The sequence below is a fragment of the Aethalodelphis obliquidens genome, unplaced genomic scaffold (assembly GCF_003676395.1).
Source record: "Aethalodelphis obliquidens isolate GAN/ISIS:26980383/991018 unplaced genomic scaffold, ASM367639v1 scaffold40, whole genome shotgun sequence".
In the NCBI taxonomy this organism is placed as follows: Eukaryota; Metazoa; Chordata; class Mammalia; order Artiodactyla; family Delphinidae; genus Aethalodelphis; species Aethalodelphis obliquidens.
Genome location: NW_020837984.1, coordinates 4,110,745 through 4,137,841, shown reverse-complemented (window position 1 = coordinate 4,137,841; position 27,097 = coordinate 4,110,745). Strand labels below are relative to the sequence as shown.

Genomic DNA, 27,097 nt, shown 5'->3' with positions numbered 1-27,097 from the left:
AATGAATTAACCAGTTTCAGTGTTCTGGGTGTAATTTTTGGATCTTCATCATATTTGAGCTGTGTAGTTGCTTTTCTATACCTGCTAGAAATTTGTGGTTTCAAACCTATTCCCAAACTCAGAAGTTTTAAAAGACTGAAATCTTGTCCCTATATTTTAGAAAAAAACAGTAGTTGTATAATGCATGTTTGACTTCTCCCCTTAAATACATGGGGATATGACGTGTAATCCAAATATTTTGATTCTGGTATAAAAGTTCTTTTGATTAAAGAGGAAATGATTGTTGTACAGTGAATCATATAAGTTATGTATAATTTATATATAATTTGAATGAGAAAATATGTTTATAAACATGATTTGGAAATAAATGGGAGTATGTTATAGTAATTGGCATCTTGAAAGGAAGTATACCTACTTTTAATTGGACAGAATCACCTACTTCATGGATTTTCAAAGTTATATTTAGAGTTCTTGACTTTTAGAGCTGGAAGTCACCTTAGAAGTTATCTACCACACACTCACATTTATAGATGTAATATTAAGTCTTTAAGAGGCTGGGTATGTCTTGATATCAGATACTTTGTTACCCGTCAAGATTAGAATGGTGACCTCTCTGTGTACTGGGTTCTTTTATCTTTGTATTGGAGTTCCTAACATAGTCCTGACACATGGTTGAAATATTAGTTTCATTGAATTGAGTTTAGTATGTTTTTCACTGTACACATTCATGAAATGAAAGGATAGCTGACAGACCATTTATTTCTATTTCTACATGTGCTCCTTTATGATTATACAAATAATATATGTTATTGTAGGAAGTATGGAAAAGTACAAAGAAGGAAATAAAAATTTTTATATAAAGTGGGTTTTTAAAACCACACTACCCAGGGACTAGTGAAGCCTTGGAACAAAATCATTGGCGCTGAATTAGAACAAAACCACTCTTGATTATTCTGGAATGGATTAAGGGCATGTACCATGGTCCCATAGGACCTATAGAATGCTCACCTCTTCAGTGATGTTCTGTAATAAAGCAGTGACTAGTAATGGGAGTGCTGTAAGAAAGAAGCCACACCATGGAATTGAGCTACCTCAGTTATTAAAGGAAAAGTTACTCTGGGAAAGCAGACGCCCATCCCGTATACCTCATTATTCTCACCATCCTCTAACTCTGAGGCTTTGCTCATCTCTTCTCTTTCTGTTACCTGAAATTTTGCAATTAGAAATAATGTCTAAACTTATGAAGTTGAGTATTTTTTATGTGATTATGTGAATTTTTTCTCTAGGAAACTGTCTTTAATCCCCTGTTTTTAAAAATACATATGTATTTTTATAATTGATTTCAGTAACTTTTTATATTAAGGGTGTTAATCCTTTGTCTAATATGGTACAAATATTTTTTGATTTGATAGAATTTCTCTAGGTCAGGGACCATATGTCTTTTAATTATAGTGGCTATCAATTTTAAGCATATACTGTATCCTGAGCACTTAGCATTTTATATACATCATCTCACTTAAATCTTGTAAGGATTAACAGTATTTCCATATTGCAGAAGCTAAGTGAGATTAAGTAATTTGCTGAGAAAGATGCAACTAGTTTTAAGTAGTGGAACTAGGAATGAGACTAAATATTTGACTACAAGTCTATGAACTTAACTAACATACTCTATTGTATCTTATATCAATCAGTATTTACTGTAGAGCATAACACCTACACATTATACACATTTGCTGTATTGAATTGTATTAAGACATAATTCATTTTGTAGTATTACTTAGTTTTGTATAACTTGGTATGCTATAAATGAGGACATGCATTCGTTGATTCTTGACCCAGATAGTTTGTTGTATATGGCTACAAATTGACTATTTTAAGTTAAAGTTAAAACTTTTCTCCATAAGTCTAATTTTATAAACTGTGTTCCATTTTTACAAATTCATTGTATGCTTCCCTAAATCCCAAAGTTGGTTGCAAAAATAAATAAAATATTAAACATCAACAGTGAAAAAAGAGTGAAATTAAAGTTATCATGTAAATGTTCATAAGGATGCCTTTCTTTTCCCTCATGAGCTTGAATCTTTTAGAAATATGTCTGGTAACATTTAGACTATAACAGGGATGGCTGTTGTTCATTGTTCCACCTGTAGTTCTCAACTTTGCACATTAGAATCACTTGGGGAACTTTTGAAATTCCTAGTGCTAAGGCTGCATTGTAACAAGATCAATTAAAAAGGAATGGCTGAGAATGGAATGTAGATATTAGTGTTTAAGTTCTCTAAGTGATTGCAGTGTGATTTTTTTTGTAGAGAAAGTTACAGGTAGTGATACCATTTGTGTGGTTTGTTATCTATGTCCATAGTTGAGTGAAATGCTATATTTTACGTAGAGAATATAAAATGCATTTTTTAACCCAACCTTATGATACTCTGATTAAGAACACCTATTACAGACATTTCAAAGATTATAACTGCCACATAGAGTGAGCCGATTTTCTCAGAAGGCATATTTATGTTTTGTTTTAGAGATGGTTTTAAATATATAGATTTAAAGATTTATGTAAAGAGATCAGTTGTTAAATATTTGAAAAAAATTAGTCTATAACCTAATCCAGAAAAAATAGTTTTAATTAACTTTCTTAGTTATAATAAATAACTCACATAAGTTATATAATTCCTCCCAATATTTTATTATAAAATTTCAAACATACAGAAACATTGAAAAGGTTTATGGTGAATATTCATATATACACCACCCAGATTCTATAGTTAACATTTACTGTACTTGCTTTAACACTTACATTTCCATTTGTACCTCTTTCCGTCCATAAATCCATCTGATTTTTGAGGCCTTTCAAAGTAATTTGCATGTATCAGATCTTTCCCCCAAATACTTACTTCAGTATGCATACCTTTAACTAGAGTTCAGTTCTTTGTAAAATTTGGGAATAATAAAATGCATAAATCCTAAGTGTATCATAAGTTTCAGTAAATGAATATACTGGTGCAGTCCATACTCAAGATGCAGAACATTACCATCATTCAGTCTCCTCTCTCTTCCCAGTAAATATCCGTTGTTTTTTTCCCAACCATACCTTAGCTATGCCTGTTCCAGACTTCATATCAACAGAAGCATATAGTATGTACTCTTTATGTACGTAGGCTTCTTTCACTCAACATAGTTTTGAAATTTCCATGTTGTGACATGTATTAGTAGTTTTTTCTTTTTATTCCTGAGTAGTATTCCATTGCATTAATATACTAGAGTTTATCATTTCTCCTGTTGATGGACATCTGGACTTATACCAATTTTTGACATTTATGAATAAACTATGAACATCCTTACATAAGTCTTTTTATGGACAGCTAAGTTACAAGTAAGGATATATTTAGTTTTTAAAGAAATCGCCAAATCTTTTCAAAAATGGTTGTGCCATTTTATACACTCACCCACAGAATGTGAGAGTTCATGTTGATTTACATCCTTACCAACATTTTGTATTTTAATGTTACCTCTTAATATTAACTTTCTCACCTTTTATCAGAGTTTTTCTTTATCTGATTCATATGTTATTTTACATTGCATATTGTCTCGCCCCCACCCTCTAAAGAAAGAAAGAAAACTTAAGGCAGTTGCACAGTAGTTTTGGTGTGATGTGAGACTGCTCATATTAAAAAATGAGGACTTGGCAATTTTTATTTTTGAAAAAAAAATTTTTAGAGAACTTTTCTCCTTGCAAAATACTTACTGAACTTTGATATCAAATTTGGTCATATTATAGGGTACTTGCTTGGCATTTATGGTGATGTATATAGAATATTTAATTGCACTGTTAACATTTAAACTTTTTTCCCCCATTTTCAGTAGGGTAATCAATTGAAAATTAAGAGTTTGTGAATGATTTAACAGACAAAATAAGCAGTTGTAGAAAAGTTTTTTTTCAGAGGCTTATTGATAGAATAGTTTTAATGTCCACTTCATTAAAATTGCTAAGAGAAATGTTTCTGTGTCTCACTTTTCACTTTTTCAGACTTTCTTTATTTGGAACATAAAAATACTGTGTAAAATTTGATTATGACTTTAAAAAAAAATTTTTTTTGAAGCATAGCTAATTTAAAATGTGTTAATTTCTGCAGTACAGCAGATATATACATTCTTTTTCATATTCTTTTCCATTATGGTTTATCACAGGATATTGAATATAGTTCCCTGTGCTATATATAGTAGGACCTTGTTGTTTATCCATTCTATGCATAATAGTTTGCATCTGCTAATCCCAAACTCCCAATCCATCCCTCTCCCACCCCGCTTCCCCCTTGGCAACCACAAGTCTATTCTCTATGTCTGTGAGCCTGTTTCATAGATAAGTTCATTTGTGTCATATTTTAGGTCCCACATTATAAGTGATATTATTTGGTATTTGTCTTTCTTTTTCTGACATTCCTCAGTATGATAATCTGTAGGTCCATCCATGTTGCTGCAAATGGCATTATTTCATTCTTTTTTATGGCTGAGTAGTATTCCATTGTATATTTATACCACATCTTTATCCATTCATCTGTCAATGGACATTAACGTGGTGTCCGTGTCTTGACTACTGTAAAACGTGCTGTAATGAACATTGGGGTGCACGTATCTTTTCGAATTATAGTTTTCTCCAGATATATAATCCCAGGAGTGGGATTGCAGGATCATATGGCAAATCTATTTTTAGTTTTATGAGGAACCTCCATACTGTTTTCCATAGTGGCTGCACCAATTTACATTCCCACCAACAGTGTGGGAGGGTCCCCTTTTCTTCACACCCCCTCTGGCATTTATTGTTTGTCAATTTTTTAATCATGGCCATTCTGACTGGTGTGAGGTGATACCTCATTGTAGTTTTGACTTGCATTTCCCTAATAATTAGCGATGTTGAGCATCTTTTCATGTTGCCCATCTGTATGTCTTCTTTGGAAAAATATCTATTTAGGTCTTCTGCCCATTTTTTGATTGCATTGTTGATTTTTTGATATTGGGTTATATGAGCTGTTTGTATATTTTGGAAATTAAGTCCTTGTTGGTCAAATCATTGCAAATATTTTCCCTGACTCTGTAGGTTGTCTTTTTGTTTTTTTTTATGGTTTCCTTTGCTGTACAAAAGCTTGTAAGTTTGATTAGGTCCCATTTGTTTATTTTTGCTTTTATTTCTGTTGCCTTGGGAGACTGATGATGACTTTTAGGATTTGAAATTCACTTCTTCTGTAATTATCAACTGACTTCTAGTTTCAGGGTGGTTGTTTTATGGGTTTTTTGTTTGTTTTTATTTTGCTGTCATTTTTTTTTAAAAAAACATACCTTTTCTGTTTAAAATACAGAGTTAGCATTTTAAGCAGAGATGTGTTTAGGATTTTATTTACATTCAGGCATACAAGAAATGGACAGTGTGTTTGGGGGAACTTACTTTCAAATGAAAGATACCATGTGACAGCATTTTATGACTTTTTGGTTAACTTTTCCTTGGATTTTCAATGAAATAGGTAATTATAGATTTTAAAATATAGATATAGATGGAGAGAGAGAAAGGAGAGGGACACTACTATACTGATTTTTAAAAAGAGTTGTCTCTTCAGCAAACAGTGTTGGGAAAATTGGATATCCATATGCAAAAAAGTGAAATTAGACGCCTGCCTCATACTGTATACAAAAATCAACTCAAAACTAATTAAAAACTTGAACATGAGACCTGAAACTGTAAAACTACTAGGTGAAAACATAGGGGAAAAGCTTCTTGATACTGGTTTTGGCAGTGATCTCTTAAATATGACACTGAAAGTACAGGCAACAAAGCAAAAATAGACACGTGGAACTGCATCATACCTTTAAAAGGCTTCTGCACAGTAAAGGAAACAATCAACAAAATGAAAAAAGCAGCCTATGAAATGAGAGAAAATATTTGCAAACTATCTGATGAAGGGTTAATATCCAAAATATACAAGGAACTCCTGCAACTCAACAGCAAAAAAAACACCTGATTAAAAAAATGAGCAAAGAACTTGAACATACGTTTCTCCAAAGAAGACATACCAATGGCCAACCAGTATATAAAAAGATGCTGAACATCATTAATTATCAGGGAAATAAAAATCAAAACTAAAACATGGTATCATGTCATAGTTTTGATCTGTTAGGATGGCTATTATCAAAAACAAAACAAACCAACAAACACTCCCACAAAGTAGCCAGTATTGGCAAGGATGTGGAAGAACTGGAACCCTTGTACACTGTTGGTGAGAGAGTAAAATGGTGCAGCAACTATGGAAAACAGTATGGAACGTCCTCAAAAAAGTAAAAAATATAACAACCATACGATCCAGCAATCCCACTTCTGGGTATATTCCAAAAGAACTGAAATCAGAGTCTTGAAGAGATACTTGCACTCCCATGTTCATTGTAGTGTTACTCATAATAGCAAAGATATGAAAAAATCCAACTGTCCATCTGTTTATCTGTCATAAACAGATGAATGGGCAAAGAAAATGTGGTATATACAAGACAGCTTTAAAAAAGAAAATCCTGCCATTTGCAACAATATGGATGAACCTGGAGGATATTCTGCTAAGTGAAATAAACTAGTCTCAAAAGGACAAATACTGCCATGATTCTACTTATATGAAATATCTAAGTCAAACTCATAGATACAGAGAATACAGTAGTGGTTGCCAGTGGCTGGCGGGTGGGTGAAATGAGGAGTTGGTATTCAGTGGGTACAGAGTGCTAGATGAATAAGTTCTAGAGATCTGTTGTACAGTACAGTTAACAATGCCGTAGTGTGCACCTAACAATTTGTTGAGAGGGCGGATCTCATGTTAAGTGTTTTTAGGGATCTCATGTTAGAGATCTCTTGTTAAGTGTTGGCTATATCTATTACCTTGATTATGGTGATGGTATTATGGGTATATGCATATGCCCAAACTCAACTTGCACATTAAATATGTGCAGTTCTTTGTATATCAATTATACCTCAATAAAGCTGTTAAAAATGCCAACATACTGTCCACCAGTTGGTTTATAATGTTTGCATCTAATGATTAATGACTTTTATTGTAAGCAAAGAAATTACTGTATTAGACTTACATAGTACAAAAGTCAATTTAGTTAAAATAGGGGGCTATGTCTAAAGGAAGAAAATTCAGTTAGAAGGTTGTTTTAGTAATCTACTTAAATCTATGCTTAGATTCCTGGCTTGGGCAGTAGGGCAAGTAGTAGCCCCTTTCACTAATAAAAAAAACAGCGGGAAGGGAATTTTTCTTTGGGAAGATGATGAGATCCGTTTGGAACCATCCAATTATGGCGTGCATCTTAGACAGCCATATAGATGTTATCTACATAGAAATGGCTGAGTAGGTTTGGAGTTCTCCATCTGGCTTCAAAAAATTTGGGAATGATCATAGGGAACGTGGTTACTGAAGCTTGGAGTAGTAAATAAACCCACAGAAAGTATTTCAGTTTACTTTATGTAAACATATCTATGTATACATATTAAACAATATTAATTGTAAGCCATGATAAAGAACTGTGGTTTTAATCACTAACGATAACATAAAACATAATTTGCAAGGTACTTGTAAATAATGGTGACCAAATAGAATGGTGGTCATCAGTGATTATTTTCTTATGTCAAATAGTTCAATTTACTTAAACAAATATTTATTGAACAGCTCTTGGGACTTGTGTTGCTTTTATTACGTGGTAGTATCACAAAGACAAAACATCACTTGGAGAAGAACTGCACTTAAAACAGTTTATTGTAAACCAGGAAATTATAGTATCAGGTTTGCAGAATACAAAAATCAGCTTAATCACAATGTAAATAATGGGCTTTAAGGGAATATGACTAGAGGGGAAAAAAATCCAGTTAGAATGTTGGTTTGAATGGTTTTAAGAGAGGGACTGATCTGTTCAGGTTTATATTTTAAATAGGGTACTCTGCCGGAAGGTTAAGTCAAGGATGGCAAGTCTGAATATGGAAATAAGAATAGGGGATTATTTTAATAATATATAATAATACTAGGATTAATAGAGTTATCAAGAAATACGTAAAATATGGACTTAAGTCTTATGTTAACTTACAGAATTTATTAGGTATCAGAGGAAATCTACAAGGACCAAAGCTGCTTTCTTATTTGGGTATGTAAAGAATAGTGGTGCATTCAGTGAAAGAGGAAATAAAGTGCAGCTCACAGTTAAACAAAAGAGAAACACTTGGGTAGTTTTCTGATTTCTGGATTCTGGCATCTAAACTTGTGGATAAGTATGGTATACTAGAAGAGAATATTCTACCCTCAATATACTAGTAATAAAAGGTTATTTTTACTCATTAAGCTCTAGTTCCTACTCTTAACTTTTAAAGAGTAGAAACTGCTTTGGTGAATCTGAGCTATGAATCCATCTACGTGTACACCCTGACTCAAGTGATGAGATGAAATGGGTTTTCCTTAAGTACATAAGTACAAAATACATGTTTAAGGACGTGAGTTCTTTCTTTTCATCTTACTCAGGGTGTATCATATTCTTGAATTGTTGCCTTGTATCAGTTATTTTGGATGAATATATTTGATACGAGCCAGCAGTTTTTCAGTGACTTTTTTATATGTTTTGCTTATTTGAAACAGTAAATAAAATCCTTAATTCTTGGGCTTCCCTGGTGGCGCAGTGGTTGAGAGCCCACCTGCCGATGCAGGGGACACGGGTTCGTGCCCCCGTCCGGGAAGATCCCACATGTCGCGGGGCGGCTGGGCCCGTGAGCCATGGCCGCTGAGCCTGCGCGTCTGGAGCCTGTGCTCCGCAACGGGAGAGGCCACAACAGTGAGAGGCCCGTGTATTGCAAAAAAATAAAAAAATAAATCCTTAATTCTTTTTAAAACTGTTTTAGTTTTGATGGCTTTTTATATAAAATATTTAGTAAATAGTTGTATCTTTTAACCATACCACATTATTTTATAAGAAACTCTTGACTTTATGAATTGATTTTTAAAATCAATGATGGCTTTAGTTCTTGTCATTTAGTGAAAATGTATTTAATTCCCATAAAGGATTAATGCCTGAAATACTGAATTCAGAGATTGGCTAAAAATTTAACATCAAAAGAAATCCTGTTTGTAATTTCTGTTGAATTCTTTAAAAGTGTGTAAAACCTTTTCATACTCTTTGTCTAATTAAGTCTGCAAAGTTATTTATTAACAGTGTATAAAAGTAATTTAATCAAATTACAAATAGCACTGCATTTAACTTGATAACTGAGCGAAAATAAAAATATTTTCATACTAAAATTGTAGACACTATGCTAAATGTATATTGTATACGTTAATAATAGTAATTATTAATACAAGGTATACCTTTCCATACATATAGTACAAAATGCATCATAATAAATATGGTTTGTAAAAAGCAGTTCTTTCTTGATAAGTGCACAGTCCAGTGACAATCAAAAAAGAATTCTGTTAATACTAGTAGTGGTGAAGAGATGTGAAGCAGGGAGAGTTGACTGTTGTTTACTAGAGTCTAGTTTTAGCTGAAATGAAAACAGAGCTTAAAACTTGTAAACTGAGTTGTATCCTAAGTGAAAGATAATCCACTATTGATAGTGTCATACAGCTTATTCAGCTTTCGTCTTTTCACAGAGCTCCTTAATAAGCATTCATAGTCAGTTTTTGGCAGCACTGGAATCACTGAAGGCATTCTGGGATGCTATGGATGAAATTGATGAGAAGACTTGGGTACTTGAGCCGGAAAAACCTACAAGGAGTGCTACAGCACGCAGAATTGCATTAGGTAGAGTAAAAAAGGATTAAGGAGGTTTTTTTTAAAGGTGTTTGATTGTATTTTGTATTACTTAGGAAAATGAATCTAAGATGACATTGGACTCTTAGATGACTTTTTTTGTATGAAGTCAACTATTAAAACTTTGGGAGATGAACTATGATTTCTTTTATTACTATGTATTTAAATGTAAATATTTCAAGTAGAAAGGGCAAGTACTGAGGTGTTTCATTACAAAAGGTGATGCTCTAATCCATGGAAGTAGCATTCAGAGATAGTATTTAATTAGCTTTCAATTAGCACAGAAATTGTGGAGTAGATTTTTCAGAACTTCCATTACATAGGAAAAAAACTGTGTTAGAAATAATGAAGTCTTCATTCGTGAAACTAGACAAGTACGAACAAGTTTGGAAGTATTTTCTGACAGAAATAGAGAGGAGGGTAAAAGAACCTGAAGTGGGCCATGCATGCCATTGAAGAGTAAAAAGAAAGCTTTACAAAATAATAATTGAATATATTTTAAGTATTTAATTTACTATAAATATATGAAATTAATAAGATGTGGAATAACCATAAATATCATCCTGGAAATATTACCATATTCTCTTTACTATGAGATGATTGTTTTATGTATTCTCATTATGAGCAAGCAATACATGAAGTCAATTTTAAAGCTCCACCTCTCAAGATTTTAGATGTTTTAAACTATATTTGAGTTCACAGTAAATACTATATAGTTATGAAGGATATTTTGATATTTTGATGTGAATCATATCTGAATTAGTTTCTACCCAGGCATAATAGATTACCTGGGGGGAAAAGTGACATGTTACTATGAGAAGAGGAAAGTATAATTGCGCAGCAATTTTACAGACAGTACTGTTACTTACCAAGTTTGAAAAAGTCTTAACAGAATTTCATTTGGAATAATTAACCAAATTATGGTATATTTGTGAACAAGTAGATACTAAACTGTTTTCTTCAAAGAAGTGCAGTAATTTATTATCTTAATGGCCCCATTAAAATAATTATTTCTCTTAGGTTATGATTAAATATACTTCTTATTTCTCATTGTTCAGCAAAAACAACCTGGTATTTATTCACTCTCCCTATATTTACCTTTTAGCTCCTTTTTTTCTTCAGGCATTGATTTGCCCTTTTAGGACCAGGTTTTCAGCAAATTAATCAAAAGACTAGTTAATACAACCATTGTTGTTAAGTGAAAGTACTTTCTGGAGCCATTAGGTGACATAAAGGCTAACATGGAATATGTGTTCATGTAAAAAATGCATTAACCAATGAAATTACAAATTAACTTTTTGTAATTTTGTTTTTCTTATTGAATTACCTGGACTTACTTTTTTTATTTTACTTGATTACCTCTTTTTGCTAGATCTGTAATAATTGTATTTATATTGTTGCCAACCTGAGCCAGAGGATTATTCTATAGTGTATAGAATTTATCAAGACATTTTTACCATAAAAATGAAATCCAAATTAAGCTTAACCACACTGTGTACCTCCAAAAAAGCAATAAAATTTCTGAAATTTGTACATACTCTAGTACAGTTAAAATTTATAAAAGAATTTAGTGCCAAGTAGAAATAGCTTTTCCTTAGATTCTGTAAACTGTTAGTTGTTTTTGTTATTAAATGAACAGTTTCCAAAAATTTAATATGAATTGACCCCTTTGTTAACTTATCCAGGAAAGCTTCACAGGGAGATAAAGATTTCAGAAAATGTTTTTATAAAACTCAAATCTTAAACATTTATTTTTTACCATTTATTGTATTTTTAGTCTTTTATGTTTGTTCTATTACTTTTCAAGACTATTACGATATCATTTAGATTATTTCTTAAACTTGTGACTTGTAATTTTTATATATTAAAGATTTTTCACTCCATAGAAAATTTTTATTCAAACTTTAATGCAATTCTGACTAGAAATTGTATCTAAATTAATTATATTAACTTATGGATTGGCTCTGTTTTTTGAAACTTGGGATCCCCAAATCTTTAGTCATGATCAAAATTTTCAAATTACTTCTTTTTGTTAAATTATAAATTAGTAGTATATTTACCTTTATAAAAAACTATATATATAATACAATTAGTTAATCTTTCCTTGAGTATACAATGAAATAAGTACCCAGACAAATACTCCTTTATTTTTTGTTTCATTATCTGTTCTACTTCTAAAAGCTGTAATATTCTTTTATTCTAGGGACTAATGCTTCGATAAATATAGAAGTAGACCCCAGGCATCCTACTATGCTTCCTGAGTGCTGTTTTCTTGGAGCTGACCATGGTATGAGATCTCAGGTTTAAATGTTTTTAACAGAATTATAAAATATTTGTCTACCACTGTAGACAAATAATTAATTGTAATTACATATTATAATTAAAAATTAATTGTAATTAAATATTCTAATATATTAATAGTAAACATCTTAAATGAAAATGTCTCATTGTGAACTGTGTACTTCTGTGTTTTAATATATAATATATATGATTTAGATTTTCTAATCACGTACTTAGGAAGCAAATCCTGTAATTAACAAATATTATGTATATTTCAAAGTTGCTAATAGATTAGATCTTAAAAGTTTTCATCAAGAGTAAAAATCTTTGTAACTGCATGACAGATGTTAACTAAACTTGTAATCGTTTTGCAATATATACATATACCAAATCACTATGTTGTACACCTAAATCTGTAATACAGTGTTATCAATTATAGCTCAATAAAAAGAAGACAAATTCTGTGCCAAATGTGACTTTACAAAATGACAGCAGCAAACCCTAAATTATTAAACTTTTTTTTTTTTTTTTTAATATTTGAAGTGGTAAAACCCCTGGGAATTAGGCTGAGCAGAAACATACATTTGTGGTAGGTATCTTTGCAATATAATTGTTACTTTTCTATGATTTTACAAATTTAATAACAGGTTTTTTTCATGTTTTCAGGGATCCAGAAAATAGTCTGTTACAAAATTTGAAAGATGTTTTAGAAATTGATTTTCCAGCTCGTGCTATCCTGGAAAAATCTGTAAGTCTTATCAGTGCTTTGATATTCCAAATAGTGTTGCATAATGAAAGTCAAATGTTCTTTTAGGCACCAGAGAAAAGTGAGGCTGAAAGGGAAGGAATTGGAAGAATATTATAATGGACTTCTGAACTGCAAGCGGCAGTTGCATCAAAGAACTTGTTAACCTTTGATTGGTGGTTATAAGTGTACTTTTTTCATGGTCATTGTAGCAGTAAAGTGATTAATGACATCTTTATTATTAAAAATAGGGGAAAGGTCCAATGTAGCTAATGAGATGTTTGGATTTTCTATACTATCTGCTTATGGATGACTGAAATAAAGTTCTAATTAGCTTGAAACAAGTGTTTGTGAAGGTTGGCAGCATAGTTTTTCAAAATTGAATAGAGACTACTACACTGCAAAAAAAAAAACTAAGAATTGATTTTTGACAAAGCTGCTAAGAATGTAGACTACTAAAGTGGTGGGGATGTTTTTGTCTTTTTCCTTTAGTTGCAGAATTTTGAAGTTTAGTATAATCACCAGCTAATGTCAGTTCCTGTCTTTGCATACTGCAGTGGCATTACTGATGTACATAGTGGGAATATTACTTAAGCCCAAAACGTCTTGTGAGCCAAAAATAGAATCTGCTTTTTGGTATATGTATATTATTTATTGGATGAAAAAGACAGCCCTCTCTTACAGATAGCTTTTCTAAGGTGTTAAATAGTGATGTGACTGTATTTTCTGTAACAGCAATATAGTTACCTTTATAAAAATTTTATAAAAATTTAATAGCATCTAATACCATATTATTGACTTTTTAGTTTCACCTTGTGTATTCTTATAAATATTTCTTTTTTCCCACCACCCCATCCCCCAATATTTCTTTTCTCGGAGGATTTTTCTATGGATTGTGGAATTTGTTATGCCTACCAACTTGACGGTGCCATTCCTGATCAAGTGTGTGATAATTCACAGTGTGGACAGCCTTTCCATCAAATATGTTTATATGAGGTAAAAATAAAAATATCAGTAAGACTAACAGCATAGGAAATACGCATATTTGAAATCTAAACAAGCTAAAATCAATAGTGATCTTTTATTGCCATTATCTCCTTTAACAGTTCATTCCAAATGTGTATTTCATTTCTTCGTGGCTACTAATGAATTTATAAATGTCCTAAAGTATCCAAGAAGTGGGAAAATGTATCTAGAATATACTCATGGACTGTTTATTGATGCATAACAAATTAAACTGATGGAACATTGGAATCTTTCTGTAAATATCTCATGTAATCACAATGCAAACTCTGTAAACTCATCCAAGTAGGAGTAATGGTGGCAATAAGGTGAAAGGGAGCTAGTACTGTAGAGTACCTATTACTTTTTCAGGCTATATTTAAGTATAGAATAAATGTAATAATCCTACTTTTGATATTGAGAAGAATGCATTTTATGATCTAAATAACTCACAACACTCTTAAGTCAATGACACTTTATTTACTGTATACATGAGAAGTCTGCTTTCCTTCCTGGCTGCAGTCACTTGCTCTCTAGCACTCATCTTAGGGCACAATGGACATATGACTAACTGTATGTGCATCTATATACAAAATGACTTGCAGCTTTCAGTTTTTAAAAACTTCCTTAATATACCTCCTGATTTTTGTGATCAGAGATAGCAGCTGGTGCTAGCTGCAGTTTAACAGTGGAGAATTTAGGTAGAGATGTCAATTTACCTTATATAAAATCATAAAATACTAGGTCTAATTATAGAGATACTCTTAAGGGAACATGTGCTTTCTTTTGTAATAATGAAAATTCATTTAATTTTTAAAAATGGATTGCCTCCTGCTTGTAATTAATGGATTGAGAATTAACCCTACTATTGGTGATTAAGATCAGAATTAAGACCTAAATTTTAAAGAGCCTAGGATATCTTTTATAGCAGGAGTTCTTAATTTGTGATTAATGGATTTAGGGAGGGTCTGTGAACCCCATGGAGTTATTTTTGTGTACATCTGTTTTGGGGTAGAGAAGGTGCATACTTTTTATCAGATTCTTAAAGGGGCCTATAATTTGCATATAAATCAGTGGTATAGACCTTGAAATCCATACTGGTTTCCCCTTGTTATTCAGCATTTTAGTAGTTTGGTATTGGCTCAGGAGATGTTCCTCTTACTCTTGCAAAAGAAAATTAAGGCGGCAAACCATCTGGCATAAAAATATGATGCACTCAAAAAGAAAAATTTATTTGGAGTACCTGTAATATGTAATCATGTTGACACTGCTCCCTTTCTTCTCTTTTTAAAATCTTCAGTGGCTGAGAGGACTACTGACTAGTAGACAGAGTTTTAACGTCATATTTGGTGAATGTCCATATTGTAGTAAGGTAAGCAAATTATTAATCACATTTCATAAAATGTGCCTAGCTTTTAGTAATATATTTTAGAAGATAGCTATATAGTATATCAGCATATATAAAATTTTTGGAAACATCTGTCAATCTATGTATTTAAACATTTTTTCTAAGATAAATTGTCCCTATTAACATTTTAATTTTCAGATTTCTCCTTTGATCAAAAAAAAGTTAACCCCTTTTCTAGATTTCCTAGGTGATCTGAACCTTAAAAAGTATTTTCCAAACTCTGTCATTACACCATCTCTAATATAAAGCATTCCTCTTTTTATAAGCCACTTACCTTGAAAATGTCTGGGAGAAAAGCCTGAAATAAGAATGCAACATTTCTGTGAAGAACTGGAAACTTAAATTAGCAAAAGGATTTTATTTGATATCTTTAGAGAAAATATAAAGCAAGACATACTAATATCAAAAGAAGAAGAATGGTGAAGCCATAATAATATACATCTGCCTTTATCTCTTCACTAAGAGTAAACTGGGAAATTGTAAGCCAAAATCCTGTAGAACTGTCTAATTCTGTGACCTCCATACCAGTTGTAGAAGTGTACGTGTAGCAAGATGGAGAGCTTGACTTGTTGAACATATCTGGACTGGTAAAATCTTGATGGGGTTCATAAAATGAATTAGGGAACTGTATACAGCTGGATTTTTGTGGAGAACTTTTTACTCCATTCAGAAATTCTTGAGACTCACAGTATTTTTGTCTTCTCCTTGTGCTTTCCTATGAGAAAATACACATGTGTTTGTTAGGTTTGAGTTATCCAAGTGTTTATTTTGTGTACTCTATAAGAATGCTAAATAAAATTTGTTACACAAGATCAAGTTTTTGTGTGCTTTTTATTTTCCTGAGAAGTTATTTTTAGGTTCTTGATTTTAAGTGTTTATGTACTTACCAGCATCAAACGACCAAATCTGGTTAATTTGATTGATTGGTTCTTTTAAACCAAGAAGTAGGCTATTTCTTAAATAATTTATAATCTAAAAATAGGATAGAATATGAAAAAATGAATTTTTTGGCAAGAAAAAGAAACAGGCTTAATCTTACGGGGATAAGAGAGTTATAATTAGAAGGACTTTTGGTCGGTAATAATTAAAGATACTAGAAGCACTGGAGCAAGATGGTGGTGCAAGTGCTGTGCACCCACAGACTAGCCTTAGCTAGTGGCCTGCCCCCTGTAGCCTCCTGCCGGAGCACCAGAGATTGACTGACATCTTCCCATAACAGATCTCGAGAAGACAGCTGGTAAAAATCTTTATTTGTCCAGAAGCTTATCTAAGAAAAGATGCTCACCCTAAACTCCTAAGCAAAAAGGAATCAAGCAGTTTATACAAATTTCAGTTTCACTGTTTCAAAAGAGATGTCTCGAAGGCTCTTTAGCTTTTCCATTAAAAAGAAATAAATTATTGAGATAACTATAAACTACTCTTTACTGCCTGAGAGCTAACAAAGTCACATGCATGCAATGTTCCTAAAGTTTTGTCAGCTTAATTCACTAAAGGCAAAATGAGTTAATGGTTACTCCAGTAGGCCCATAAAGCATTGTTCTTGCACAAAGAAAAAGAAAAACACCATCAAATCATATTTGTAAAGGCTGAGCGCCACAAGCAAGCTAACCTAAACTGCATTTACATATAAGTTACATGTAGAAGTGGATGATCTAGTTATCCCTGTCTAGGTAAGAACAGAAGTCAAACTACTAAAATTTCAAGATAGAATCATCTCTTGTGCGACCTAAATACCTTACCTCTCTTTAAGCAACAACAAATGATGTCAAATGGGAAGGCACTCATCAAAGGATTTAACCACCAGCCGTCTTCAGTTTACTGAGAGCTGTGACTGGGAGAGACAGTCTGGCTAGGGTTGGAAAACTGTGGCTCACTGGCTAGCTGCCTGTTTGTGAGTAAAGTTTTACTGGTACATAACCCTACTGACCACCATTGCCTTGCATTAAGCAAGGGACAGCAAAGGGGCAGCAGCTCACAATCCTCCTTACTAGAAAACATCAGTCTTAGTAATTAACAGAGAACTACTAGACAAAAACAGCAAGGTTAGATCACACAAACCAATGGGATCTAACTGATATTTATAGAGTATTCCACTCCAAAACAGAAGAGTACATGTTCTTTTCGATCGCAATTGGAATATTCACCAAGATAGACCATATCCTGGGGGTTACGTAATAAACCTTAACAAATACAAAATTATACAAAGCATGTTCTCAGATAATAATATAAATTAGAAATCAGTAATAGAAAATCTTTAAACATTTGGAAATTAGACAACACACTTCTAATAACCAAGACATCAAAAGAAGTCTCATGGGAAAGTACAAAATTAAAATACAATATATAAGGATTTATGGGATGCAGTTAAAATGGGACTTAGTAGGTCATTATAGCATTCAATGCTTATATTAGAAAAAACAGGTTTCAAATCAGTAGCCTAATCTTCCCCCTGAAATAGAAAAAGAAAAGGAAAATACACCTAAATCAAGCTGAAAGAAAGAAAGAACAGGAAAATCTTCAAACATTTGAAAAATTTTAAAAACTCCTGAATGGGTCAGAGACCCAAGAGAAACTTAAAAATATACTGAACTGAATGAAAATGAAAACGTATCAAAATATATGGGACATGGCTAACACAGTGTTAGAAAGAAAATCTCTAATACTAAATACTTATATTAAAAAAGACGTCTCAATTCAATAACTGAGGCTTGTTTCTACCTCAAGCAACTAGAAAAAGAGAAAATAAATACATAGCAGAATGAAGGAAATAAAGAGCAGAAATCAATGGAATTGACAAAACAAAAATAGAGAAAACTCAAACAAAAGCTGGCTCTGTGACCAATAAAATTGATAAACCTGACCAAAAAAGAGAGAAAACTACTGATATTTGGAAAGAAATATTACTATAGGCTTCAATTCCATTTAGAGAATTTAAATAAAGGAATACTATGAACAGTTCTACAAATAAAAATATAACAGCTTGGATGAAACAGACCAATTCTTAGAAGAGCATAAATTATCAAAAATAACTCAAGATGAAATAGATTAGGGGGTGGTAAACTGTGGTCTGCAGGCCAAATCCAGCTCAACACCTGTTTTGTAGAACCTGCCACCTAAGAATGGTTTTTACATTTTTAAATGGCTGGAAAAAATACTTTGTGACACTTGAAAATTACATGGAATTCAAATTTCAGTGCCATAAATGTTCTGCTGGAACTCAGCTATACTCATTTGTTTACCTATTGTATATGATGCTTTTGCACTACAATGCATAGTTGAACAAAAGAGAGACCATATGACTTGTAAAACCTAAATATTTACTGTCTGGCTCTTTATAGGAAAGTCTGTCCACTCTTGAAATAGATAATCTGAATAGTCTTAGTAAAGAACTTGAATTCATAGTTAAAAAAGGAAAAGAAATCTCTAGGCCCAGACGGTTTCACTGGAGAATTCTCTAAAACATTTAAAAAGAAACACTAATTCTATTCAATCTCTTCCAGAAATTGGAAGATGTCTCAACTCATTTTATGAAGCAAGCATTACCTGATTCCAAAACCAGAAAAAGACAATAAAATAAAAAGAAAACTACAGACCAACAGTCTTCATTAGAGATGTAAAAGTCATCAACAAAATACTAACAAACTGAACCCAATGACGAATAATACGCCATGACCAAGTGGGGTTGACTCAAGGAATATAAGAGTGTTTCAGTATTCACATATCAATCAGTGTCATCCACCATAGTAACAGTATAAAGGTGAAAAATCATATGGTCATATTAATAGATATGAAAAAGCATTTGACAATATTCAACACCCATTCATAATAACTCTCAATACACTAGAAATGGAGGGGAACTTCAACTTGATAAAGAACATCTACCAAAAATCTACAACTAGCGTCATACTAAATGGTGAAAGGCAAAAAACTGGAAGAAACTCATATGTTCTTCAACACTACATCCATACCTCAGAATACAACCTAGCAATAAAAAGGAATGAACTATCAATAGATGCAGAATTTGCATGGATCTCACGGGTGTAACGGTGAAAGAAATAAAGCCAATCTCAACAAGTTACATAGCGTATAATCTGATTTATACTGACATGCTCAAAATGACAAAACTATAGTGATGCAGAAAAGACCAATGCTTTCCATGGTTTAGGATTGGGGAGACAGTGTCACTATAAAGCAAAATGAATAAAGGTACCATTATCAGGAATGGATAAAGAAGACATTAAAAGTATAACGAGAATATCATGAACTACACAGTGCTGACAAATTTGACAAGTTAAATGAAATGGACAAACTCCTTGAAAGATCAAATTACCAAAACTGACACAAGAAGAAAAAGAAAATCTTATAATCACTATTATCTGTGATAGAGAGTAAATTCATAATTTGAAATTTTACTACAACAAAACTCTAGACCTAGATAGTTTTCTTTCTAAACTGTCATTTTTATGAAAGGCAAATCTTACTGAGACATTTTCTGAAAATAGACACTTCCCTCTAATGTAACATATAATGACTGGAAAACAAAACCATACAAGGATATTGAGAGAAAAGAAAATTTACCAACCACTCTCTCTCAACAATGTAAATATAAAAATCCATAACGGAGAAATAGCAAATTGAATTCAGTATGACAACACATCACGACTAAATGGAATTTATTCCAGAAATAAAATGTTAACATTCAAAAATCAATGCAATTCATTATACTAGTAAAGGTGAAAAATCATATGATCATCTCGACACATCCCCCAAAACAATACCCATTCATGACTAAAATTTATTCTTCAACAAACTATAAATACAACGAAACTTCCTCAGCCTGATAAAGTGCATTTAGGAAAAACCTACAGCTAACATCATACTTAATGGTGAAAGAATGAATGCTTTTCCCCCTAAGATTAGGAACAAGGATGCCCACTCTCATTACTATATTGAGTAGTCAGTATAGTACTAGAGGTCCCAGCAGGTGTAATAAGACATGAAAGGAATAAAGCCATACATGTTGGAAAGGAAGAATACTCTATTTACAGACAACATGATTGATGATGTAGAAAATCCTAAGAATACAAAAGAACTACTAGAACTAATCAGTGAATTTTAGGAAGATCCCAAGACACAAGGTCAATATACAAAATCAATTTTATTTCTATATACCAGGAACAAATAACTGGAATATAAAATTTTTGAAAAAATGACATACAATAGGATTAAAAACCAAAATATTGAGAAATACTTTTAATAGAAGATGTATAGGATATCTACACTAAAAACTACAAAACATTGTTGAAAGAAACACATAGAAGTCTCAGGTTCATGCATTGGAGGACTCACTGTTGCTGGGATTTCATTTCCCTTTAAACTGATCTTTAGATTCAGTGTAGCCCCAATTAAAATCCCACTGTGCTGTTTAGTGGGAACTGACAAGGTGATTCTTAAATTTTATGGAGGGGACCAGGAACTAAAATGGCCATGGCATCTTTGAAGAAAAGAAAGGGGTTGAAGGACTTAAAACTACCTAATTTCAGAACTTGCTACAAATCTACAGTAATTGATACTGTGTGGAATACACTGACAGAAAAGAGAGTCCAGAAATAGACCCATGCTTATATAGTCAGCTGACTTTTGAAAAACGCTCCAAAGAAATTTAATTAGGAAAAGGAAAATCTTTTTAAGAAATGGTACTGGGGTAACTGGCTTTCAATATGGAAGGAACCTCAACCCCTATCTCACACCATACCCAACTGATTTGAGATGGCTCATAGACCCAAATATGAAAGCTAAAACTATAAGCCTTCTAAAAAAATATATAGCAAAATAACTTTGTGACCTTGAGGTAGGCAAAGATTTCTTTACAGAAAAAAATAATAAATTGATAAATTGAATTTCAAATAAAAACAAATACTTCCTGCTCATCAAAGACACTGTTAAGTAAATGAGTAGGCAGGCTGCATACTAAGAGAACATATCTACAATGTAGACATTGGACAGGAGACTTATATGTGGAATATATAGAGAATTCCTACAAGTTAATAATAGAAAGACAATCATTCAAATAAAAATGGATAAAACTTGAAAAGACACTTCACAAAAGAAGGTATATGAATGGGCAGTCAGCACAGGAAAAGGTGCTCACAATTATTGGTCATCAGATAAAGATAAGTGGAATCACCACGAGATACTAATATACACACGTTGACTAAAATTAAGACTGACAAACACCAAATAGTGGGGAGGAGGTGGAATGACTGGAACTCACATACGTTACTGATGGGAGTATAAAGTGGGAAGTATTTGTCAGCTTTTTATAATATTGAACATACATCTGCCCCATGACCCAGCAATTCCACTTCTCAGGACAAACAAAACATATCCATAAAAGGACTTGTGTCAGAATATTCAGAGCGACTATGTTCATGGTGGCTTGAGACACGGGCAGCCCAGGTACCCACTAATAGGAGAATGGATATGCAAATTATGGTGTAGTTATACGATGGAGGGTTGAAAAAGAGCACTCAAGAATATCTAAATTTTGTCACCAAGCAATATTTGTCTTCAGTTTTACAAATGGGAACTATAAAATGTGTCCTCTTGAAGTAGATTCCTTTGTATCAATTTGAAAATAAAATAAAAAGGAAATGATGCTACTGTGGTTTTATAACAGAATAAATGCAAGAGATTCCTATTAGTACGAAAAAAAGCATTTTTCTCTCTAGATACACTTGTATGCTTGCTAGTTAGATAAGAAATGCCTAACTTGTAGGCTTCTAATTTTTGCCTTGGCTGCCAGGAAGTTCAGAGCTAAATTCAGTGCTCAGTTTAATGATTAACATCCCAGCTGCCTGATTAACCAACTGTTTTTTTGGGGGGGGCGCATGGGGGGAGATAGAAGATGGGGGCATTATCTTGTTCCATATTGTAAACTACCTGAAACCATTTGGAAAATGACGTTGAAATCATATAAAATGTTAGCCATTTTGAGAAAAATTTTTTTTCACTGCAGATATAAATACCTTGTATGCTTCTCCTTGTCAAAAAAGGTTAAATTAGGAAAGACTTTTGCTGTTGCTTGAATGAGGCATCTGCTAAAGGTGGGTCACTAACCAAACAAATGATCGGATGATATAGAAGTCCGTCATTTTGAAATACAACCACAGTGACAGGGACCCTCTCACATCTGTTTATGAGTTAGACTGGAGGAGCCAACGTAACAGTATGGAATACGGTGAGTCCCTCATGGATCATAGACGGCATAACAAATTCAAGTGCACTTTGTTAGATTCTCGGGCTAAAGAAAGAAATCAGATCTGCACGCAAGTGTGCTCACTGTCATTCTGTTTCTATGATAACTGGTTTTGGCTGCTTTGATTTTATCCACTGGATAGGATATTTTCTGTCCTTTCTCATTTAACAAAACTGTACAACCTTGGCCCTCAGGAGAAAAATAAAAGTCTTTATTCCCAAAGGGCATATTCTAATATAATATTAAGGGAAACAACAACTAAACGCCTCTCACCTGTGCTGTTTCACTGTTGGACAACCCAGTCAGCTTCTCCTCCTCTTGCACTTTTCTCCACGTTGCACAGGACTCAGCACTTTTCTCACTGTGGCCTTTTTTTTCTAGTAACCTATTTTGCATCTGATTGACTTGCTTTGTTGCAGCCTTTCGTGAATCAACCTGTTGATACAGAGTAAGTAATAATATATAAGGAAAACGTCTGACACTTGTAAAAAAAAAAAAAATGCATTCATGTCCAGATTCTTGAAAATTTTATACTTGCCAAGCTTTGAAAAAAGGAAGAAATAAGGAGGAAACCAACAAATGGAAATTACAGAAAAGTACAGTAGTTGGCAAGATTCAGGCCTCTTCTCCTCAATAGGACAAGACCAATAAAAATTAGTGTCACTGTCATGCACTCTTTAGAAATTATCTCTATAGATAATTTGCTTACTGAAAACAGCATTTTTACAGAAAACTGTCACATATGAAAACTGCACATGAATTCATTATTAACCTTTGCTGGGAGTGGATCCAGGACATCTTTTTAGTTTAAATTCTTATTAATTAGAATCTTAGTTTTCTATCATTGAAGTGAGCCTAATTAATGTGAACATAATTAGGAGCTTATGGTGTTGCTTACTTTTTTATACAGGTAAGTTAACCTTTGAGCAGATGAATAACAGTCCATGTCATCTAATACTGTGTACCAGTATCAGAGGTTAAATTCTACAACAAGCTTGCTGCCTCTTGAGGTTTCTTTTTCACACCATGCTGTTATCTGGGGGATGACTGACTCTCAATAACCTTGAAGTAGACACAGGGCAGATCCCACAATACAGTTGGAAGATTGAAAGCCACAGTGAAGATCCTTATGTGAAGTATTTGTTCAGCAGCTTCATGTTTACAGCAGCTGAAAGTGCCATCACCTGTTTTCATGGGTTAAATAGGGGGCAGAAGATAGGAACAGTACAAGGGGAAATAATGGAGTAGCCAGTGCCAAACTAGAGAATGAATTACATTGGCTGAGCAAGCAGAGCCTTAATTTGTAGTCTCTCAACTTTTAGCTTCTATTGCCAAGTGTGTTCACTCCTTCCCTTTAAAATACGCTGGTGTTTTGTGGCTAGGTTTAAGCTGTCACAACACCATTCTTTATTCATCCCTCCTCCTGGATTCCAGCTTCTCAAAGGATAGCAAAGCCATTGCTTCTCAGTAACCTGAAAATTGGAATTGCTTTCTGGTCACTCAGGGGTTCTTTATTTCTACCACTCAACTCTCCCCAACTCCTAGAAAAATTCATGTGTAACCACCTTCTGAGCCAGTTTTCCACTGAAGTTATCTTGGTAATAAATGCCCATCATACCACTTGTGTGAAACAAAGTGTTTCCCAAGGCTGCTGTACATAGTTCTATCTTAATAAAACACTGGCTTGGCAATCATTATGAGATGTGTTCTGTGACAGAAAGGATTAGTTGAGATACTGAGAATTTTAGTGCCTCCTATATGCTAGGCACTTCAGGTATACCAGTTTTTGGTCTGGGAGCCTCTGATGTACAAACAAAATTCGGTCTAATATATTCAGTCCTCTCTGAGGCCTCCTGGAAGAGACAATGCCTCCTGGATTTGCTGTCAGTTGGCTGGATGGTTAAGTTGTGCTGCCATGAACACTTCCATCTAATAAACAAAATGATATCCAATTTATGGAAAATTTCTATTTCTAGGGAAACTTTTAAAATGGTAAGAGTGAAGTGGGATCATGAAGTCTAACCCTTAATTGTGAACAGAGTAAAACTTTTTCTCAAAGATAAAAAAGTAAATATAGAAGACACTCTGGGTATCCCACATAATCAAACAGAGGATACTATCCAAATGTGTGTCACTTTCCAGAAAGTGGCTATTCAAATAAGGTAATTTTTGTTTAACTCTTCATTGGCACGTCATACTGTTCTACAAAATAAGGAATACTTTTGGACTCCTAAAATTCAGTAAGCAACAATGTGCTTATAATTAAGAATTTATATTCTTTTTCTCATACAGAAAAGAAATATGAAGACAACTTTAATAGAATTATTTTGAGAATTAAAGCTCAAGTAAGAATTCTGTAAGCTTTTAAGTTCAATACAAAGATTACTACTACCAGTAATAATCTATTCACCCCTGGATTTGCTATACGAACCTCAGATTCCGGGTGAATGAAGAAACAAACTTTTTCTTGTCTGAAATTAGGATAGCTTGAACATTTTAACTATGACCTACAGCTACTCCTCTGCCTTAGTAAAGTGTTCAGGAAGGATGAGTGGCTCACTGTGCTCAGGTGTCTATAAAATTACAAAATGGATTCACGCATCAGAATAAGGAGGGAGATATTGGTAAACTGATAAAAGGATCCACTACTGGCTCTTGAGGAAATGGCTTATTCAAGGGTTGAATTGAGGCCTCCTGTAATGCTGGTTTCTAGCTTGGCTTTAGCATTGTCATCCAGGAATTCTGGAGCTTTAGCTCACCTCAATAAGCATTCTTACTGAATATGGCTTCCTTCAGTGAATTTTGGACATTACATCCCAATGGATGGCATAGATAGACTGAGGTAGCCCTGATGGTAAGATTCTTCTAATATGACAATGCTAGAGCCTTCAGAACTACTAGAGAGTAATATCAGCTATACATAGTATCATTTTGATCAAGGCAAATGTCCCAAAAGATTTGCTTTTCAGGAAAAAATATCAACATCTCTACTACCTTGACAAAAAGTTCATTTCCAATTTAACTCCAGTAACAGTATTTGAGGACTTCAAGAAGAAGGTTCAGCTTATAGGGAACAGTTTATGATGCCTAGTAAAACCCAGTATTGGATAAATCCCTCTGGGTTTTTTTGCAAAAAGATGCTATAAGTTTGCTGAGATTCTTATGGTGATGTGCTATTTTATAATACCTAACCAAAACATATTTTTGTTATCGTTACTAAATTTAAAAGGCACAAACCACTTATACTGAGGGAAATAACACTTAAAAAATTAAACATTCATAACTTTCCTTTGAATACTGAATCATAGAAACGTTTTATTTATCTAACTATATATGTTTCCTGGTCCACTGACTTCTTTTTAAGTATCTTTATCCAAAAATTACAAGTCCAGAGTTCATTATTTATTTTGTTAAATAATTAGATCCATGTATAGAGTAACAAGAAATATCTTTAGCTACTAATGAGGGGATTCTGTCTAAAAAGAGAGAAATTTGGGGCCATGTGATTGATATTCATTCTGGACTTAATGATTTTTGTTATGGAAGCAATCAACTGTGGAAACGATCCTTGATCATTTAGGAAAACTGAGTTCAGGACAGTTTACATTATCATACTGTGCTTTTGATCATTTTCAAGTTTGTTTTTTGCAGTATTTCAAAATCTGTCAACTTAATTTAAAAATAAAAAATTTAAGGTGTGGTCACATATGGTGAACCTATATAATTATCAAATATATTAGTGTACTCAAAATACTACAGAAATAGTCCTTATTCAGTAAATATTGATCTGCTATGAAATATATCCCCGATTCATCTTAATGTCTGTATACTGAGGCTGATCATATTGTTAACAGAAATTAGCTAAAGTCTTAAGAATGCATATTATTCTTAGTGTTTTCTTTTTACTCATAATCAAAGTGCTCTAATCAAAAGGGAAGAACAGAATATTTTTGATTGAGGCTCACTGGAAAAAAATGTTTTATGTTCTATCTCTGCATATAAAAATGGTTTCACCACAAACATCCTTTGAATTTGATGAAACTGAAAATTCTGGTGGGTAATAATTAGAATTTTATATCAGAGGATATAGCTATCAGTTTTTTAAATGGCTTCTTTTATATTTCAATTAAGTTTATGAAACTGAAAAACTACAAAAAAGGAAAAAATCTACTTAAATTAGTGTAGATTAAGTGCTGGCTGTTACTGCAAGGGAAACACTATGTCAAGGAAAATGGCTCTTTGTTTTGTTGCAAAAGTGGTAAAAACACAAAAGTCAATAAAACTGTTAAAATAAGTCTCAGTAATTACCAAGATCAAAATGCAGTGGCTTTTTATTAAACATGAACTTTTGTTCTGCCTTCTGCAATACGTAAATAGTGCTGACAATTGGTTTGTGAGGCACTTGCTACAATAAAATGTAATTGTATCATGAGAGAAAGGTGACAATCAGGAGATCATGAAAAAATTACATATTCTCACTGGTAGTTAATTAGCCATGCAAAACCTCCTCAAACAGATATTCTCTTCTATTAGGAATGATTACTATGCAGGCCTACAGATGTCAATACCACAGTCATTCAAA

At 33.0% G+C, this 27,097-nt stretch overlaps 2 protein-coding genes across 15 annotated transcripts in view; one reads left to right on the top strand and one right to left on the bottom strand.

Annotated features, from left to right (window-relative positions):
* FANCL (FA complementation group L) overlaps positions 1-16,073 on the top strand; it is a 78,550-nt gene extending 62,477 nt beyond the window's left edge. For 3 of the 5 annotated variants that reach the window (XM_027131749.1, XM_027131748.1, XM_027131750.1), the window contains 7 exons: positions 9,663-9,813; positions 12,026-12,109; positions 12,646-12,691; positions 12,769-12,850; positions 13,727-13,843; positions 15,150-15,221; positions 15,524-15,638. In XM_027131749.1, coding sequence (XP_026987550.1) covers positions 9,663-9,813; positions 12,026-12,109; positions 12,646-12,691; positions 12,769-12,850; positions 13,727-13,843; positions 15,150-15,221; positions 15,524-15,559 — 588 coding nt within the window. In that variant the 3' untranslated portion in view covers positions 15,560-15,638. Of the gene's footprint in view, positions 1-9,662; positions 9,814-12,025; positions 12,110-12,645; positions 12,692-12,768; positions 12,851-13,726; positions 13,844-15,149; positions 15,222-15,523 lie in introns of all 5 variants that reach the window. The other 2 variants (XR_003438232.1, XM_027131747.1) reach the window with 2 other exon arrangements.
* VRK2 (VRK serine/threonine kinase 2) overlaps positions 15,601-27,097 on the bottom strand; it is a 96,913-nt gene continuing 85,416 nt past the window's right edge. For 7 of the 10 annotated variants that reach the window (XM_027131737.1, XM_027131735.1, XM_027131738.1 and 4 more), the window contains 3 exons: positions 24,285-24,440; positions 22,789-22,950; positions 15,601-15,972 (listed from right to left, as the gene is read on the bottom strand). In XM_027131737.1, the coding sequence (XP_026987538.1) occupies positions 15,628-15,972; positions 22,789-22,950; positions 24,285-24,440 (663 nt within the window). In that variant the 3' untranslated portion in view covers positions 15,601-15,627. The remainder of the gene's footprint in view (positions 15,973-22,788; positions 22,951-24,284; positions 24,441-27,097) is intronic. The other 3 variants (XM_027131742.1, XM_027131743.1, XM_027131744.1) reach the window with 1 other exon arrangement.